General features: G+C 46.2%; 1 protein-coding gene across 2 annotated transcripts in view; it reads left to right on the top strand.

The window, feature by feature from the left end:
- Nucleotides 1–20563, top strand: part of Rgs9 (regulator of G protein signaling 9) — a 67757-nt gene that overhangs the window by 2249 nt on the left and 44945 nt on the right. For both annotated transcript variants that reach the window (XM_057774612.1, XM_057774611.1), the window contains exons 2-7: nucleotides 11171–11267; nucleotides 15754–15804; nucleotides 16965–17071; nucleotides 17256–17307; nucleotides 17555–17613; nucleotides 19830–19906. In XM_057774612.1, the coding sequence (XP_057630595.1) occupies nucleotides 11171–11267; nucleotides 15754–15804; nucleotides 16965–17071; nucleotides 17256–17307; nucleotides 17555–17613; nucleotides 19830–19906 (443 nt within the window). The remainder of the gene's footprint in view (nucleotides 1–11170; nucleotides 11268–15753; nucleotides 15805–16964; nucleotides 17072–17255; nucleotides 17308–17554; nucleotides 17614–19829; nucleotides 19907–20563) is intronic.

Here is a 20563-nt window from a genome sequence, read left to right as displayed (position 1 = left end):
CGTTCCCCACCCATTCACTGTGTGCTATGAAGTGTGCTGTGTCCAAAGTGGCTGCAGCTTCCCACACATTATCTCACTTATTTTGTCAGACAGTGGCTACTCCCCCTTACAGAGAAGGATACCGAGGCTCAGAAAGGTGAGGCGATTTGTCAGTCATACAACCACAGGTGGAACTTGGAAACAATACAGGAGTGGGCCTGTCTGTGCAGGTGTGATACAGGGGGCAGAGTTTTCCTATGGTGTAGGACAGCTGAGGAGCTTGTGAGAAGGCCTGTGTGCTAGAGAGACACCAAGCTGAGAAGGGAAGGATAAATGGGAGAGTCTAGACAGGTAGAGAGAGAGAGAGACAAAGAGAGAGACAGAGAGAAACAGAGAGAGAGAGACAGAGACACACAGAGAGAGACAGCGAGAGAGCAAGACAGAGAGAGACAGAGACACAGAGAGAGACAGCGAGAGAGCAAGACAGAGAGAGACAGAGATGCAGAAAGAGAGAAAGACAGAGTGAGAGAGAGAGAGCGAGAGAGCAGGTACAGAGAACAACGTGTTCTCAAGTGCGGAGGCACAAAGACACAGGGAATCTGGTGCGTTTGAGGGTATGTTTTTCTGCAGCAGACATATTTTAAGGCACAGGAGGGGACAGAAAGGTAGAAGGAGGCAGAGGGGACAATGATGCGCTCTTCAGATGCCTCGAAAGCAGTTTGATCCCCTTTCTACACCGAGGAACCATGGCAACATTTGGACCAGACAAGTGACATGGCTGATTGGTAATTAAGATGACCACTGGGTGAGCCAGATGAGTAACGAGCTATCTTCATTTCCCCTGAGTTAAGCGAGTCAATTTAAGGGTCTCTATAACCCCTCATAACTCCAGGCACCCTGGAATGGGAGCTCTTCCCAAAGGCAGGGAAAATGATGCTGTTCAGGGGACCTTTTCTCCTCCCGTGAGTCCAAGGATTTCTGTCGTCCATCACCTCAAACTCAATGCAGTGTCTACAGAGAGTGCCCTTTAGCCCAGCTGCTACTCATCTGGGATATCAGGTCTTGTTCAAGGTGTGCTGAGGCCTGGCCTGGGTACGTGGCTCAGTCAGTAGCATGTTTGTTCAGTGTCATGAAGCCCTGGATTTACTCCTCCGTACTGGTTATGGTAGTGCGTGCTTGGACTACCAGCGCTTGGGAGGCGGAGACAGGAGGATCAGAAGCTCAAAGCCAGCCTTGGCCACTGTCTTAGTTAGGGTTCCTATCGTCGTGATAAAACACGAAAGCAACGTAGGGAGGTAGGGCAAGAAACCTAGAGGCAAGAACTGAAGAAGAGGCCATAGAGAGCACTGCACATGGGGTTGCTTCCCAGGGCTTGCTCAGCCTGATGTCTTATCGCATCAGGACCACAGCTCAGGTCTAGCATTACCTACCGTGAGCTGGACCTTCCCACATTAACCCTTAATCAAGAAAATGCCCTAAGCTGGGCAGTGGTGGCGCACGCCTTTAATCCCAGCACTCGGGAGGCAGAGGCAGGCGGATCTCTGGGAGTTCGAGGCCAGCCTGGTCTACAAGAGCTAGTTCCGGGGACAGGCATCAAAAAAAGCTACAGAGAAACCCTGTCTTGAAAAACCAAAAAAAAAAAAAAAAAAAAAAAAAAAAAAAAAAAAAAGAAAGAAAATGCCCTATATACTGGCCTACAGGCCAATCCCATTGACATATTTTCTTTATTAAGATTCCTTTTCCCAAAATGACACTAGCTTGTGTCTAGTTGACATAAAAACTAGCTATCACAGCTACGTAGTGAGTGCGAGACCTTGGCTCAAAAAGATAGGCACTACAGAAAGGTGGAGACCCGCATGCGAGGCCTTTACTGTGGGATTAGCTGACAGCATGTGGTGATCTGAAGAGCATCAGTGAGTCCCTGTGGCCCCACGACCCTTACTGTGGTTCTGGCCCATATTCCTCAGTGTTGCCATAGTCACCATCCTGGTCATGGGGATTCCTTGATGCCATGGCAAGGAGCCCTCTGTTAGGTGATTTGGCTTTTCTCCGTGGCTTCTGGCATCTCCCTTCTGCTTAGCAGGGACTGAGAAACAGAGGCATCAAGGAGACTGAGGAGGAGGAAGGTATCACTCTCTCATGCCATCCTTTGTGTCTGGTATACAAAATGAAGCACTGAGTGCCAGGTGCCAGGGATACCAAGGAACTTTGGGTCCAGTGAGAAAGACATATTGAATAAACAAGGAGACACGTGGTGCATGGTTGTAGCAGACGTTGCTGGAGGATGCACCGGTGTGGGAGAAGTAAGCTGTGTCTGGGATGGGGGGAGTCAGGTTTCCTAAGGAAGCTCGGAAGCAAGTTAGGAAAATTATTAATGCTTTGTTTTTTCCAGGAAGAGAGGAAGATGAGCAACATCTTAGGCTGGTAGGATAGCCTGTCAGTGTGGAAGACTTCCTGAGGCCGGATCACCAGGCCAGAGAGAGCATGGGGTGGGTGGGTGTTGCAGTGGGTGAATGGGAAGGCGGGAGGTAAGAAAGGCTCACAGCTGGGGAGCGTCACGTGACATGGTGAAGATCTAATGCTTCCTGTGTTTAATGAGATGCCGTTTGATGTCTTTAAAACCAGAGATGAATACGGTGGGTTAGTTTACATGCTACGGGGGTGATTCTGATGAGAGAGCTTGAGTGTGTCTTGATACTGGCTGCATCTCAGGAAATGCTGACACCAAGCCAGGGGCTGATGCATCCCAGACTAGCCTAAGAATCCCTAAGCAGTAGGGAATGACCTCAGACTTCTGATCCTCCTACCTCCATCTCCCAAGTGCTGGTATTATGGATGTGTGTCACCATACCCAGCTCATGTGCTGCTGGGAGTCAAACCCAGGGTTTTACCCAGGCACCCTACCAACTAAGATCCATCCCCAGCCCAAGTATTAGTCTTTCTAAAAGAGCTTTTTAGGAGGATTGAACATACATTTGAAATAGTGGCCCCTGGGGGACACTGGGCAGGATTCAGATATATTGTGGGTACCCAATTTGGGATCTTACTAGCATGGAGTACTAATTAGTACTCTATCATGCGCTGAACACATCACCAACAAATAATGATCCCCCTCAAAATGCCCATGGGGCACTCTTAGTTTAAGGACCAGTATGGACATGAGTGGGTACCTAAGCTCATCACTTAGGAGGGTAATCTGGAGAACACCCTGAAGACTCTGGACCAGCTAAGGCGGAGACCATAGTCCAGAGTGGGGTGGAGGACTTTCTAGTGGGGCAGGATTTAGTGCACGAGATGTGCAAGACACAAAAGCAGAATCAATAAAAGCTGGCCACTGCTGTCTTTAGCTGGGGTTGCCTGCAGTGCCTTGCTGATCTAAGAGGAAGGTGGAGAGAGCAGATTTTGGGTCAAGACCACCATGTAGTGGCCAGGCACAGGGTGCTGGTATATGTCTTTAATCTCCTGAGTTGAGCTGTGCATGGCTTATTTGCAAGGTCACATGCTCCTCGGTTAGAAAAACAACCCTGTGGTTTTGGGTCACTTTCCCCATCTCAATAAAGGAAAGAACTGATTATGACTGCCCCCTTGGGAGCATTCTCCAGTGCAAAGGAAAATTCCTGCCCCTGAGATCTTCCCCTGTGAGTGACAGCTCCTTAATTTGAGGAGCAGCGTGGGTGTTGTAGGTGGGATGTCAGAGCAATCAAAGCCATCGTTTCGGATCCCTTTATGATGCCGTGGGTCCCTGGCTCACCCGCAGCCAAGTTTCAGCCTGAGACATGTGCATCTCGGAGGCCAACTCAGGGTCATTCAGGGGCCCAGTAGTGGCCTGGTTTTATGGTGTTTCTGTGTTGCCTGGGAACGAGACCAGGCTGATGTTTCTTTATCTTGAGAGGCACTGGAAGCTGATCTTCCGGGGAGCAGGGTCTAGAGAGACGTCGGGCAGCATGAAATTGTACAGCGGAAGCCCCATGCAGGCTGAGTGGTTTAAATAACAGAAAAACGATTTCTCATAGTCCTTGAGATTAGAAATCTGAGCTCAGCCACGGCAGGGATGGGTTCCTCTGACGTCCCTCCTCTTGATTTGTAGATAGCTGTTCTCTGTCCTCGTACCATCTTCTCAGCTAGGGCATAATCCTCTTCTCATAAGGACACCAATTATCTTGGAGCAGAAGCTATGCATATGACCTCATTTGGTCTCTCTCTCTCTCTCTCTCTCTCTCTCTCTCTCTCTCTCTCTCTGTGTGTGTGTGTGTGTGTGTTTGTGCGCTTGTGTGGTGGTCATTGGGGCTGAATCCAAGGTTTTATGAAAGCTAGGTCATGCTCTTCCACCAGTCCTTGGTTTGTTCTTTCCATTAAAAATATTATTTTTATTTACATTTTTTAGTTTATTTGTGGAGGTGCGCCATCGCTCCACACACATGTAGAAGCAGAAGGACAACTTTTGGGAGAGAGTTCCCTCCTCACAGCATATGGCTCCCAGGAACTGAACTTGGGTTGTAAGACTTGACTGCAAGCACCTCTACCCACTGAGCCATTTTGCCAGACCCAGCCCTTGGTTTTTTAATACAGGGTCTTGCTGTGTAATGTAGGCTGACTCCAGCTGCTTGATCCTCCTGCCTCTACCTGTCGAGCACTGGGTGGAACTGCATACGTGTCCTCCCACACCCGGCCCTTACCATCTCTTTAAAAGACCCCACTTCTCAAATAAACTATATTCAGAGATGGTGAGGCTGAAGACTTCCACATATGAATTTGGGGAATAGTCTTCAACCTGTAACAGTCTCTCGGAGTTGGCACCACCAGCCGAAAAACTCTGTCAGTTTTAAGTGATGGGGGAGACCCCTCAGAGGGATTTCTGAGGGGGAAAGTGAGAAAAATTGATCGGAATCCCAGTGTGCTGACTTCCTCACAATGTTCCCTGAGGCGAGTGTGATGAGCCCCCTCCCACGGGCTTCTCCTTTTTGTGAAAAGTGTCACACCTGCTAGAAAGAAATCTGACTCCCTCATTGTGGCTTTTAAAATAGCTCTCATTATTCCTCCTCTGAAGGTTATTTTCAATTTCTTAATAACTAGGTTTTTTTTTTTTAATGCAAAGACTGCCGGCTACACTCGGTTTCTAACTTTTTTTTTTTTTTTTTTTTTGGTTTTTCGAGACAGGGTTTCTCTGTGGTTTTGGAGCCTGTCCTGGAACTAGCTGGTGTAGACCAGGCTGGTCTCGAACTCACAGAGATCCGCCTGCCTCTGCCTCCCAAGTGCTGGGATTAAAGGCGTGCGCCACCACCGCCCGGCCCTCGGTTTCTAGCGTCTAAGGTGGGATCTGGTCTCTTCTCCACCTTGTGGGCCCACGTTTGCATCAAACACCTTTGTTTCATTTAACAAAATGATTTTGAGGGTGGGGACGATAACTCAGTCAGTGAAATGCTTGGTTTGCAAGCGTGAGGACCAGAGTTCCATACCCAAAACCCACCTTAAAAAAAAAAAAATCCAGGTGTGGAGACACACAGTTGTAATTTGTAAGGGGAGGCATTGACAGGTAGATCCCCGGGACTCAGCTCAACATGATTGGTGAGGGAGAGGACCTCAAAGACAAGGTCGGTGTGTCTGAGAGGCAACGACCAAGGTTGTCCTTTAGCCTCATAACGTATACACCTACACACATAAACATACATGTGTGCATGCACGCATGCATACAAGTGTATACACACACACACACACACTTTAAGTGAATCTGGCCTTTCAGTTTTGCAGCTAACATGAGAGAAAAAAGTCTTGGGCTTTGACTTCAGAAAACTGAAGAGAACTCTGAGTTTCTGAGACGCACAGCTCAGAACCCTGGGAAGTTACACTAATAAGATATTGCATCACATGTTATGATCCCCTCCCACGTTTCTACACCTTTCTATTCATATGTTTTCCTTGGTCCCCTGACCAGCTCCGCTGGCTGCAGCTATGTCCCAGCCCCATCCACAATCTCTACTGGGGCCTCTGATTCTCTTCGTCTCTGCTACTTGACCCCTCTGGCCTGAGACTTTGCTAAGGCCTTACCTCACTGAAGGCCAAATACTGAAGCTCTGGGTGGATCTGATATGTAGGTGCGTGTGTGTGTGTTTGTGCATGTGCATATGTGTTTGTGTGTATGCGTGTGCAGATGCGTTTGTATGTGCGTGTGTAGAGACTGGAAGTCAGCCTTGGGTATTGTTCCTCAGGACCCATTCACCTTGCTTTTGAGACAGGGTCTCTCACTAGGATTTGGGGTTCACACGTTAGGATAGGCTGGGGAATCTGACTTCCCAGCTCTGCAATTACATGCCCAGAGTTTTACATGGATGGTGGTTCTGGGGATTGAACTTGGGTCCTCGTGGTTTTGTGGGTTAGCACTTTATAGGCTGAGCCATCTACCCAGTCCCTGGAATGCAATTTCTGTTCCTGATGGTACTGTGAGCTTGGCAAATGTCTTTGCAGACAGAAATGTGTAGTACAGGGACAGACCCTGATGCTGCTGGCTCTCGCCTTCAGGTTGAACTTTGGCCTTGGCTGCACCCCTGATCCCAGCCTGTGTCTTGAGATGGTTGTTTATCTGCAAATTCTAATTTTGCAATAAAGATGAAAAGCACCCGCTACCCCTCAGTGTTGAATGAGGTCATAGGCCCACGCTCTTGAGAAGGTGGGGGCCCTCCAGCTTCAGAGCAAGGTAGCTGAGGGGGTGGTAGCGGGGAGAACTTTGCAGTTCAGGGCTTCCCTGGATGATCTCTAACCTCCGCGGCGGCTGGGTTAGTCTCTCTTTATTTTATTTTTAATTTTATTTTATTGTGGTAAGACTTTACATGAGACCTGGCTTAAATTTTTGTGTGCGCAGTGCAGTGTTAACAACAAATGACCCCAATATTGTACAGCATGTTTCTAGGACTTCCTCTTCTTAGCTGAAATTTTATAGCCATCAATTAGCAAATCCCATTTCTTCTCTTAGTGCCTGGCATCCAGCAGTCTATAGGCTGCCTTTGCCTGTAAACGGTTCTTCGTATGAGTGCCCTGTCTACTTTTGTGTCTGACTTCTTTCATTTACCAAGATGAATTAATGTCCACTGCTCACCCGAATCCTTAACTATTGCAGCCTTGTCTTCTGGCAAGGGTACATCACATATTACTTATCTTTTAACTTATTGATAGCTACCTACATTCTTTCTTCATCTTGGCCATTGTGAATAATGAAGGGGTGAACTTGGGGGTGGGGTGCAGATTTCCTCTCAAGACCCTGATTTCATTTCCTTTACATGATTATCTGGGGGTGGAATGGCTGGATCACAGAGGTCCTTAAAGTCGATTTTTAGTTTTGTTGAGCAATGCCTATACCACTGTCTGAAGCAGCATTGTGATCACCAGAGTACAAGCGTCAGCCTCCTCATGTCGTCGTGCGGAGGCTCAGTGTTCTTCATTACCATCAGCCTGTTGGAGTGCAGCCTGGTCTTCACGACTAAGGGCAATTCCGCCCCCCCTCCTCGCAGAGTTTTGGTAGCCCCCTTCCTCTCCCAGTTCTTAAACCACCAGCATTGTCCTTATTTTTTTGGGTTGTAATTCAGTGTGTAATTTTGATCTCGTAAATACTACAGTGTATCCTAAGGCTTTCAATGCGTAACCACATTGAATCTTTGCGGTATCCCCATGATGATATAGATGGTAGGCTTTAGTTTATGAAGAGTCAAATAAATCAAGAAAATGTTCGACTTCAGCTTTGCATGTGTTTGTTTTGGATTCTGGGTGTCAAACTTAGGATGAATGTGTGCTCTACCACTGACCCCCAGATTTAGCAATTACTTAAGACTTCTCACTTTTAGACTGGAGCAGAGCTTTGAGCTGGGCTCTTGCAGCATCCAGATTTTTTGCTTTGGTGCTAGTAAACTCATTTTCGTGTAACTGTTTCTGTCACTCTCTGAGGACTCGTGGTGTATCTCTGCTGTCTAAGAGTATAGCTTTCACTTTTTTGTACCCTGCCAGAGCTCAATAAATATCTGAATTTGTTTCAGTGGTGGAGTTGTGATGTGGGATTCCTCTTCATTTGCTGTTAATACCATTGGTTAAAAAAGAAGCTGCTTTGGGCCTATTGCAGCACAGAGTAGGGCAAGGCAGGAGTTCCAAGCAGATAGAGGAGAAGAGAGTAGGTGGAGTCAATGAGAGGCCAGGTAGCCGTTGCAGGAGACAACTGGACAAATGGAACCTTACAGGTAGGTGATATGCAGATTAATAGAAATGGGTTAGTTTAAGATACAAGAGCTAGCTAGCAATATGTTTAAGTGATTGGCCAAATATGAGTAATAATATAGTTTCTGTGTGATTATTTCAGGTCTGGGTGGCCAGGAAACAAATGTCTGACCTTTGACTACAAAGTTGGATTTTTGTCCCTGGGTTATCTAAGCACAGACCTGTTGCTAAGTTCCAAAGATGCATTAATTGCATGCATGCTACTAATATAAATGAATATAAGCACGGCAGCTCATGCTCCCAGCACCCCTAATCAAAACCAAACCAAACACTAGAAATATGAAACCAAACACTCCAGAATTAGGAGCTTTTTGAGTATAGTGTGGTGCTACAATCAAAAAAGTTCACACCAAAAAAAAAAAAAATCCAAAACCAAACCAAACAAACAGAACAAAACAAAAAGCAAATACCATCACCACCACTTCTAACAACAAAACAAAATAACAACCAAAAAAAAAAAAATAACCACAAAAAACAGTTCATGTGAAAAAATAATATAAAAAATTCCTATGGTCACGTCAGAAACAGTACATGCAATAAAAATGAATTTTATGTTTAGACATAACAGGGTTCCATCTCTGAGATGTGCTGTGTATATGGAAATATCCCAGATCTGAAATTCAAAGTGCTTCTGGTATCAAGCATTTGGATAAGGGATATTCACCCTATATGTCTTTCTTTTTATAGACCATGTGCATATGCACATACATGTTTCTATAGATCACTCTAACACAGTTGCGTCATTAGATACCATACTGTTATCAAACCATATGCATCATGGAGGCACAAATTGCCGTAGTCTCATTTTAGAGAAGAGAAAGGACTCCCATACTCTTAAATGGGCTGTCCCAAGTTCTTCAGTTAAGAGAGAAAGGAATCCCAGGGTAGTGGGGGGAGCAAGAACTTGTTGGGGTTCATTTAGCTTCTGACCACAAGCACCTTCAAGCTGCAAAAAGTCCTGTTTATCATAGTGGCTGCACAGTGTTGGAGGAGATCTCCTTGGGTTAAGTCACAGGAAGGCAATAATAATAGAATCAAGTTTGTTAAATTGAGAAGAAGCAAGTGAACTGGAGAGCAGCTTGCTTTGGGCGTTAGCAAGGATGTGTGCAGGCTGGTCCAGGTGTGAGCAGCTCCCAGGCCTCAGGATCGAGCTGTGGACCAGGGAAAGGCTGAGGGGGTTCTTTATTCTCATGAGTTGGTTCCCTTCCTGAGCTTGTGGCTCCAGTTGCTCTTTAGCTGGGATACCTGTATCTACCATATGATCTTCCTCCTGCTCACCTTCTTCCTGTCTTTTAAGATTCGCTCTGGGAGCGTGGCATACGATCTTTCGGACACGGTCTTCATTGTATCTCCTTTTTTTTTTTTTTTTTGGTTTTTCGAGACAGGGTTTCTCTGTGGTTTTGGAGCCTGTCCTGGAACTAGCTCTTGTAGACCAGGCTGGTCTCGAACTCACAGAGATCCGCCTGCCTCTGCCTCCCAGGTGCTGGGATTAAAGGCGTGCACCACCACTGCCCGGCATTCATTGCTTTTTAATCTGTCTCCTGACTCTTGCTTTTTCTGTACTCAGGGCAGTCCTCTCCAGATAGTGTGGCTCTCAGCAGCGCTTTCCAAGAGTGCCAGAGCAGGAATGATGTGCCTGCTTCTGTCTTTCCCTCTTCCCTATCTCTCCTCTTAACCTCTCCTCTCCTCACCCTTCCTTCCTCTACTTCCCCTCAAGTCACTGGGGGCTGAACCCTGGACCTTCATAGTGTTAGGCCGGGCTCTAACACAGAGATACATTCCTAAACTTTCTTTGGGATTTTTCTTTTCTGGTAACTTACCTACATGGGTCAGCTAGGTCACAAACCTTGGCATCATGTCTGCATCTCTCACTCAGCTCCCCGATCTCTTACGAGTACAGCCATTTCTCACTTTACCGGAGTGTTCAGAGCCCTGTCTCCTAACCACCATCCCCACACTGCTTTCCTTTGCTTATTAATTTATGTATCTGATGCGTTTAGCATGACCTCCATGTAAGACACTCCTCCCAGGATTCGGAATGCAGCAGGAGACTTCGGCAGAAAAAGACCAGCCTCCAAGAACTGAATTTCCAGGTGCAAAGGGAGACAGCATGTAAACACTGTACGGAAGCCAATTGCCTTGTGTGTTAGAAGTTGAATGCTATAGAAAAAGCAACTGGGGACCAGGAGATCTGAGGGTGTAAAGTTGTAACGTTGAGTAGGATGGCGAGAGTAGACCTCCCAAAATATTAGAGGGAAATGTGAGAAACGGACCCTAGAAAACGTTCTAGTGGAATCCGCCATTCATCAGCTCTCATGCTGGGATGACTTGAGGGTGTGGTGACAAGGGAAGGAGCCTCACGAAATCTTTCCTGGACGGTTGCAGTAACTCTGAATAGACCATGGACCACCTCGTCTTTTTCTACCTTGGAGAAACCTCTTTCTGCCTCCATGTTCTTGTCTTTATTATGGGCACATTTCCAAAAGGCTCCCCAGAAACAGCTGCTGGACCAAAACCTAACTCAGGAATGGCGTGTAAAGCCCATTATGACCCGACCTCTGCCTGCCATTCCCACTTCAAACAGCACCTCCTCTCCCTCAGTTCTTTGTCTCCCAAAGTCCCTGGGCATTGCCCCCCACCCATGCCTCCCTCACTTTCTGTCTACCAGAATCTTTCTTTTTGAGGGCAGTGTGATCTTGAGCCTTTGTACATTTCCTGTGCCAGAATTCATCCCATTGAGGCCTTCCAGCTAGGGAGGTGTTTACAGAACTCACTTGTGGTTCCTGTTGTACCATAGCTGCTCAGTGTCCATTTGGCTCCTGGGCCAGGTTGGAAGCCCCTGGGTTCCCTTTGCATCTTCGGATCCTGCTTGCACTGTGGGAAGCTTCTGGGATGACTTTTCTATTCACCAGGCTCTTCCTGTTCTGTCTTGCAGATTGAAGCACTGGTGAAGGACATGCAGAACCCAGAGACAGGAGTCAGAATGCAGAACCAGAGGGTCTTGGTCACCAGCGTCCCTCACGCCATGACAGGTGATGTGGTTTTGTGGCTTAGGTCATGATTTGAAACAAAACCCACAAGGGAATTGGCAACCTTGAGCCCACACGATGTCCTGGTTGGTTTATTATGTTTTTGTTTGCTTGTTTGTTTGCTTGTTTTTGTCAATTTGGCTTAAACTAGAGTTATCTAGAAAGAGGAGACTCAGGTAGATTGCCTGTAGGCAAGGCTATAGGGCGTTTTCTTGTTAAGTGATTGATGTGGGCATGCCTGGCCCGTGGAGAGGGGACAGGCCACCCCTAGGTCCTGAGCTGTATAAAAAGCAAGCTGAGCAAGCCATAAGGAGCAAGCCAGTAAGGAGCTCTTCTCCATGGTTTCTGCTTCAGTTCCTGCCTCCAGGTTCCTGTCTTGGCTTTGCTTAGTGGACTATGACCTGAGATATATAAACCAAACAAACCCTTTTCTTCCGAAGCTGCTTTTGGTTAAGGTGTTTTATAACTGCAATAGAAACCTAACTAAGACACCTGCCAAACTGCCCACAGCCCGTGTTTCTAAGTAAGGCTTCACTTCTGTTATGTGTCATTAACAGCTGTGTTGTTGTTCCAGCTGCAAAGGTGGGATATATGGCTGTGTTCAGACCGCATTAGATTTACAAAACTAAAATGTTTACTACTGTTTGGCTGGGAAACCAAGGCTTTTGTCTTTCTTCTAATTTACTCCAGACCCTTCGGAGCTTTCCCATGGGGATGGAGCCCCTAGTTCCTCCTTGCAGGAGTTTTAAGGGCACTCCAGAGCATCACTTGGGGAGAGTAGTGTGTTGGGGGTGCTGGGTTTGAGCGTGAGAATGCATTTTGCTTGGTCTGTTGCCTATGTCCTATGATTAGGGTTTGTATTAGAGAAGACGTCATGGCAGGGCCTGGTGCCTGCAGAAGTCAACTGTGTCTCTGAGCCAGGGATTTGTGGATCAGCACTCTTGACCCTACCCATGGTCTGAGCGTGTATCTCTCTCTCTCTCTCTCTCTCTCTCTCTCTCTCTCTCTCTCTCTCTCTCTCTCTCTCTCACTCTCTCTCTCTCTCCTCCTCCTCCTCCTCCTTCTTCCTCTTTGTCTCTCTCTCTCTCCTTCCCTTCCCTTCTCTCTCTGCACATACATGAAAAGGATCAAGGGTCATCCACCTTGTATTTTGAGACAGGGACCCTAACTGGACTTGAACTTGCCTGTCTGTCTCCCCAGCCTTCTTGTTATCACACTTGGCTCTAAAAACAAAACAAAACAAACAACCACCCCAAAATGGGTGTTGCAAATCAAACTCGGGTCCCCATGTTTGTGTGTGAAACACTTCAACAACTGAGTGGTCCCCAACACCTTTACTGTGTATTCTTCATATAATACACAGCTGTAGAGATATTCTGATGGCTTTGAATGTGTCCCTGGTTAAAAGCAAAACAAACAAAGCAAAAAACCCACCAGGGTGGTTATACCTGTCCTACCTCACGGGTGCTGTGAGACATGGGGAGGGACAGAGCACTGGCAGGTGATCTCACTACTCATCAGGCATCTGCTGCCTGCAGGACCCAAGGGCAGCACAAGCTCAATCACATCTAAGCCATCTCTCAGGCAGAGGTCGCCATTCATGCGTTACAGCGAGAAACCCAGGATGGGGGCAATGTACCGTCAAGGGTTTCTCCCACGCAAGTAACCAAAGACCCACTGTGGCTTGTTGGGGCAAAATAGGAATTGATTGAAGTGCTTTGGAGTAGTTCAGGGGCACGTGGGAGAGTGGGACTAGAGTGGCCCTGGGCATCTAAAGGGTGGAGACCTTGGGGTAGGATTTTGTTGGGTATATCTGTTCTTCGCATTGTTTTAAGAGGCAGCTATCCTTGAAGGCATCCCGGTGACTGTCGGTCATTTTTGCCTTGAATTTGCTAATTTTGGACTAGAGGACCCTTCAGTGGGAAGTTCTTGGCTTGCTGGTTGGTAACCCCAGTGCTTGGCGTGGTTGTCTGTGTAAGGATGTCTAACAGAAGCTCACTGAGGATGTGGATTAGTTCTGAGTTCGCTTTGCAGAGAGCCCTAGACGTGAGTGGGACGCCTGGGGCTTAATCCCTCAAATACACCTTTCCTAGCCCTTCTCTGCCTTTCCCACTTTAGAGTGGCTATAGAAAGCCCTGTCTGAGACAAGGTGCAGGGATGAAAGAAACCCTGGTGCTCAAGGGCCCAGCATGTGGCCGCTGATTCACAGCTTGGGAAAGTTGGCAGTTTCCTCCTCCGTGTCTGCCAACAACCAGGATAAAGTTAGGGGTGGGTATGACAACCCCTGTTTGATAGAAGGGGCTATAGATATATAAAGAAGTCCTAGAAGGCTGTAGCTGTGGCTCAGTGGTACAGCTCTTGCCTAACATGGAGGAGGTCCTGGATTCAATTCCCAGTATTGAAACAAGGAAGAGGCTAAGAACTGAGTCCCAAAGCACTGAGCCCATTCATGAGGGACCTTGAATTTGAGTCTGGCTTTGAGACTTGCCTCCATCTTATCCTCTGTCAGTGTGTGTGTGTGTGTGTGTGTGTGTGCTTTCTTTCTGTGGACACGGGTTATACGTGGTTTCTAGATTTGGGTGAGGCTACCCATCTGCCCTATCTTCTCCTGAGTTCTACCTTCTGTAGAAACAGATCACGAGGAAAAAAAAAAAAAGAAACAGATCACGAGGGAGGAGCCCCCTCCCTGCCAAGGCAGAGCCAGTGATGGCAAATGTGCATCCAGGTTCTTTCACTGCAGGAAGCAGGGCTTCTGGGAACGGTTGGCTGTGGAGTCTGCACAGCCAGCCTGCGGGGCTGCCAGCACAGTCCCCGAGGTGCAGATGCTAGTGGCGCCGTAAATTCGTTTGGTCTATTTCAGGAAGCAGTTAAATGGATGAGAAAGCCCTGGGCTCCTTAGTGGAGAGTGCTAACCAGCCTGATGGCTGCCTGAGGCAGACTTGCAAGCTGCATGCCTTTAAAGAGAGGAATGGAGAGGAATGTTGGTTGATACACAGAGGCCTAGGATTTTAGATGATGAAGCGTCTTGCTTGGGAACTGCCAACTGGGGGTGAGTCAAAGCTGAGAGTCACAGGAGGTGAAGACATTGGAAGCAGCAGTGGTGGCGTGTGGGTACCGACAGAAAATGGTTGGTTATCCATCGCAGCCTACAGAATATATAAGGAAGAGGTGCAGGTTGTTCATACTTAACCACAGCTAGCTGTGTCAGATAGTTAGGTCCAGACAAGTAGGTCATAATGGACCTCTTTGGAAGGCTATAAAAGAAATGTCCTTTCCTTACCTCTGAAGAGGGAAGTATCATTTATGACGGCTAGCCGCAAAGATGCCAATGACAGGACCTTGAGTCTCTGACCTTTGGCATACATAGGTCAGTACCTATGCAGGTAGGGACCAGATTCTTAACTTTTGGGAATCAGGCTGAGGATGTGGAGAATGTGGCCATTGGCATTTACCAGGTAGTGTCTGATTTGGGGGGAGTTGGTTCTGGGCACCTTGTTTTTCTTTGGAGTTGCCACGTTCTTGTACAAGAGTATCTGGTAGTGAGACTAGAGGCCTCGGGCTGAGAAATGAGCTCAGAACTCCCACAGGTTCTACAGTTGCTCCAGACTTCTCTAAACGTATTTTTGTCTCCATCCTTAGATAAACCTAAATGCTCAGGGATGTGTAAATGGGTCCATCGTCTCTCTTGACTCATTTCTACCTGCCTCTTTCTCTCCTGCCTTTTGTTTTACACAGTCTTAGCTCTGTGCAGTGCCCCTCCATAACCTGAGACGTGCAGGGCCCGAGGAAAGAGCACAAAGGGAGCCCACATTCTACTTTCCAAAGTTTCGTATCAACCTACAAAACGTTACTAAAATAGGTCCCTCCTCCACTGGCATAAAAGTACCTTTGCACAAACTTTAAGGTCTGAATTTAGAATTCTCTGGCTCCTAAGTGTTATACCTAGAAACTTGGATGTAGGAGGACCATCACTGCTCTCAACCTTTCTTCAATTCCATCCCCAGGTTCTGGTTCACTCTTGTGTGTGCAAACTCCATTCAGAACCCTAGCTGACCTTGGACCTACTTTTTCTTCTCAAGTAGGAAGACTCAGTCTGTTTACTGTTTAATTGATGAGTGGTGGTCTTTAAATGATTTTGTGGTAAAAAGATAAAGATAGGGAATGAGGTAAAGACTGAGCAGGAGATAGAAACAAGAATTAGGAATTCAAGAGGACATTGACTAAATCGAGCGATTTAACTCTCAGCCTGGGCAACTTAGTAAGACTGCCTCATAATAAAAACAAGCAAATGAATGAATAAAAGACCATGTATAGTGGAGGTTAAGCTGCAGATCTGAATCAGGTCACAGGGGATCTGAATTGTGGGGTCTCTCAGGGATAGGATCACCACCAAGCAGTGAGGAGGCACAGCGTGGAGGAGAGTGTTGTGGTCCTGGGCTACATATGCTGAGAGGTCTTGGCATAGATCAATTACGTCTCTGTTTTGCAGGAGGTGATGTTCTACAGTGGATCATCCAGCGCCTTTGGATCTCTAACCTGGGTGAGGCCTTGGCCTATGCAATTACTGATTGCTGTGCATGCAGTACTAGAGGGGAAACCAAAAAGGAGTGGACCCAACTCCCAAATAAATACATGGAAATTTATTTTTACTTATGAATGCCCGGCCTTAGCTTGGCTTGTTTCTAGCCATCTTTTCTAGCTTAAATTATCCTGTTTCTCTTTAACTGCATTTGCCTCTGGGCTTTTTACCTTTTTTTATTCTGTATATATTCCTTTCTTTCTTACTCATGACTGGCTGTGTGTCTGGGTGGCTTGCCCCTGGCATCCTCCTCTCCTCCTTTTTCTCGCTCCTCCCTCTTCTCTCTTCCTTGAGCCTAGATTTCTCCTTCTATTTATTCTCTCTGCCTGGCAGCTCCACTCCTGCCTCACTATTAACTATTTGCTCTTCATCAAGCCAATCAGGTGTTTTAGACAGGCAAAGTAACACAGCTTTACAGCGTTGAACAAATGCAACATAAAAGAATACATCACATCATTAGGCTAATATTGCATAGCATAAACAAATGTAACACATCTTAAAATAATATTCCACAACAGAGGAGGCTTTGCAGGAGACATTAAGAAATTTGCATCTCAATCGGAGAGACAGGGCCTTCAGGAATAAAAAAAAAAAAAAAAAAAACTAGAGTCAAAAGCAAAGGCAAGGGCTGGGCTGACTCAATTGGTAAAATGCTTGGTGTACAAGCATGAGGATCTGATGAATTAAAGCTCCCAGCACTCATGCAAAAAGCAGCCCAAGTCTGTAAACCCCGCCCTGGGAGCTGGAAGTGGGGCAGGAGAGGCCCTGTGGGTTCACTGGCCACTGCTCTATCTGAAATGATGAACACTGGGTTCTGTGAGAGGCCCTGTCTGAAAACAGTAAGGTGGAGAGCAGTAGAGGAAGGGACCTGATGTTGGCTTCTGACTTACATGAATGTACATGTTCCTGCTCACACACTCATGTACTGCATGTATATATATATATACATGCACATAAAAATCAAATAATCCTTGAAAAAGAACCTCTTTCCCAGTCTTCAGGTCTTGTGTTATAAGGATAGGGTACTCTCTTGGAGTTTGGGGAGGGGGGGGCGGGCTGAGCCATGAGATTCGAGTTTTGGCCCCACTCCTAACTTTTATCTGGAAACCCCTTCTCCACAGAGGCACAGAACTTGGGCAACTTTATTGTCAAGTACGGCTACATCTATCCCTTGCAAGATCCCAAGAATCTTATCCTCAAGCCCGACAGCAGTCTCTACCGGTTTCAGGTGAGCTTTGACCTTGATCTTAAATGCTAATGTGGGGTAGACCAGTTGGCCTTATGTTCTCACAGATCCGGGATTTAGAAATGGTACAGCGGGCTAAGGTAGTGCTATCTTTCTCGTTCTAGGGCTGAGGGTCCATGAGGTCCCAACCCTGTGGGTAACCATGGTTTTCTGCTTTCTTTCGTAGACACCATATTTCTGGCCCACTCAGCAATGGCCAGCTGAAGACACAGACTATGGTAAATACTTCACTACTTGTATGCCTCTGCCCTTGCCTAACACACTGCTTATTTGCATGCTACATTTGGGTGACATTTGTCTAGCTGTCATCGTGACCTTTATGTCAGTTCACATCTGTTTTGGAAGTATCCCTGCAGGCTGGGATGGGGAAAGGGGAAGAAATCTAGTTGGCTGAACATCTGTTTCGACTACCTGGGGGTTTTGGAATATGAGAATGATGGGAAATACCATTGCTTTCTTTTCCAGCCATCTATCTAGCTAAGCGGAATATCAAGAAGAAAGGGATTTTAGAAGAATATGAAAAGGTACGGAGGCATATTCAACTAGAGTTTTATAATGGAATGGAATGTAGGTCTGAGCTATGATTCTCTATTCCCTACATTACTACATCTTCTATCCATCATTCGTTTATCTACCCACCTGTCCACCATCTTTCCACCATTCTTCCACCATTGATCCATCTATATCCATCTATCCATCTACCCTCATTCATCTATCTATCATCCACCATTATCCATCCATCCATCCATCCATCCATCCATCCACCCAACCATCATCTTTCATCCATCCATCCATCCATCCATCATCCATCCATCCATCCATCATCCATCCATCCATCCATCCATCCACCCACCCAACCATCATCTTTCATCCATCCATCCATCCATCCATCCATCCATCCATCATCCATCCATCCATCATCCATCCATCCATCATCCATCCATCCATCATCCATCCATCCATCATCCATCCATCATCCATCCATCCATCCATCCATCCATCATCCATCCATCCATCCATCCATCCATCCATCTTCCACCTATTGTCCATTTATCTGCCCATTCATTGATTTGATTACAGCTTACTGAAACATTCTTTTTCATGTGTTGCTTCTGTTTTCTCCTGCTGTGATTTAAGCCCTTGCCTTGGTGATTACTGGGGATATTGAGGCTACTCTGTTCCTTTTTTTTGTACTCAAATGATATAACTTAATATACATGATAACACACAGCCCTGGATGAAAAAATTTGAACTTAAATTTATGGTGTCAAAACAATAGGAAAGAGCCGGGCGATGGTGGCGCACGCCTTTAATCCCAGCACTCGGGAGGCAGAGGCAGGCGGATCTCTGTGAGTTCGAGACCAGCCTGGTCTACAGAGCTAGTTCCAGGACAGGCTCCAAAGCCACAGAGAAACCCTGTCTTGAAAAACCAAAAAAAAAAAAAAAAAAAAAAAAAAAACAATAGGAAAGACTTTTAAATTTTGGCTTAGTGGGTCAGATTTCCCAAAGAACATGTCTGAAACGTTGGAAGGTATCGTAGTTTTATTCTGTTGCTGTGATAAATATCATGACCGAAAAATCAACTCTGGAAAGAAAAGGTTTATTTAAGTTTATATTTCTAGGTTACAGTCCATTATTGAGGAAAACTGAGGCAGAGACTGAAGTAGAAACTATGGAGGAATAATGTGGTTTACTCTCTTTCTCACTGACTTATGCTCAGCTGGTTTTCTTACATAGTCCAGGACCACTGGCCTAGGAATAACACTGCCTGGAGTGGGCTGGGATTCATACATCAATTAACAGTCCCATAAGACAATGTCCCACATTATGCGCCACAGCCAATCCGATCAAGGCAGTTCATCAATTGAGAGTCCCTCTTCCCGGGTGTCTCTAAGTGGTGTAAAGATGACCACAAAAGCTAACTCAGTACATAGGTTGACATATCCGGCAGAGGGCAATAATCTTTACAGGTTTTAATTCTTTAAAAACTTGTCCTTACCCATCTACATCCATCCATCATATCAAGTCAGGGTTAATCTTTGGGAATTCTTTATTAGCATATATTAATAGCGCAAAATACTGGATTTCATTGTGATAGTTTCAGACAGTTTGCAGGCCTTCCTTCCTTCTCTCTCTTTATAGTAAGCAAAATTCTGAGCTGTACTCTCAGCTCTTTTAAAAGGTTTTTTTTTTTTGTTGTTGTTGTTTTGAGAAAGGATCCCACTGTACTACTCGGTTTGGACTTGAACTTAAGATCCTTCTGTCTCAGCCCCTTGAGAAGCTGGGATCACTGGCCTGTGCCACCGGGCCAACCTCACTTTCTAGATTCTGTTGTTGAATATACTTTCTACTGCCACCCTCCACCTATTTTTCTCCATAATCAGATTTAAGATACATTTCTCTTAATTTATTTATTTTTGACACAGGGTTTTGCTGTGTAGTCCTGATTGTCTTGGAACTCACTCTGTAGACCAGGCTGGCCTCAAACTCAGAGATTTGCCTGCCTCTGCTTCTTAAGTGCTGAGATTAAAGATGTGAGCCACTACTGCCTAGATTTGTTTCTTTTTTGGGGGGATACATTTATTTTAAACAAAGCAAATGAAGCCAAGGATAGTGATGCTATGGGAGACACTGGGCTGTGGGGAGCCAGGGTATCCTTTTCTGACTTGAGGCATTGTTCCTTGCTATTTGTGGCCCATTCTGGGAGACAGACTGTCCTCATTTTGTTTTTCTCTTCTAGGAAAATTATGATTTCCTGAACAAAAAAATTAATTACAAGTGGGATTTTGTCATTATGCAGGCCAAAGAGCAGTACCGGTGAGTGGAATGTAGTCCCAGGTCTTGTCTACATGCTGTCTCTCCTCTCTCCTTCTTTCCTTTTGTGTTATTTAAATTAAATTGGGGCGGGGGTATGTGGTGTGTGTGTGTGTGTGTGTGTGTGTGTGTGTATGTGGTATGTGTGGTGTATGTGTGTGTGTAGTATGTGTGATGTGTGTGTTTTTGTGTGCTCTGGTTAGAAGATAACCTTGGTGATGCACGGGTGCCAGCCCCCTTATCCCTTGAGACTGAACCTCTCGCTGGCTTGGGACTCTGCAGTTCTAAGTGATCCAGACTGGCTGGCCTGAGAATTCCGTGGATCTGCCCCCCCCACTTCTCTCCAGTGCTAGAATTACAAGGATATGAAACCATGTGTAGTTTTAAAAAATATTTATCTATCTATTTATGTGGGTTCTGGAGGATCAGACTCAGGTCCCCATGCTTGGGAGGCGAGCACCTTACCAATGAATGCATCGTCCCATCCCACTGTTTCCTTTGATTAAAACCAGACCATGGTGACCTCAGGACCCAGAACAACAAATCTAGGAGCTGAAGGGAGACCACAGTACACGAGAGTGGAGGATTTTGGCCCACAGTTTGGGGGTCTAGTCCATGATGGCAGGGGCCCAAGGCGCCTGGTCACATTGCACCCACACG

The sequence above is a fragment of the Chionomys nivalis genome, chromosome 7 (assembly GCF_950005125.1).
Source record: "Chionomys nivalis chromosome 7, mChiNiv1.1, whole genome shotgun sequence".
Lineage (NCBI taxonomy): Eukaryota > Metazoa > Chordata > Mammalia > Rodentia > Cricetidae > Chionomys > Chionomys nivalis.
This window is presented reverse-complemented; position numbering and strand designations above follow the sequence as displayed.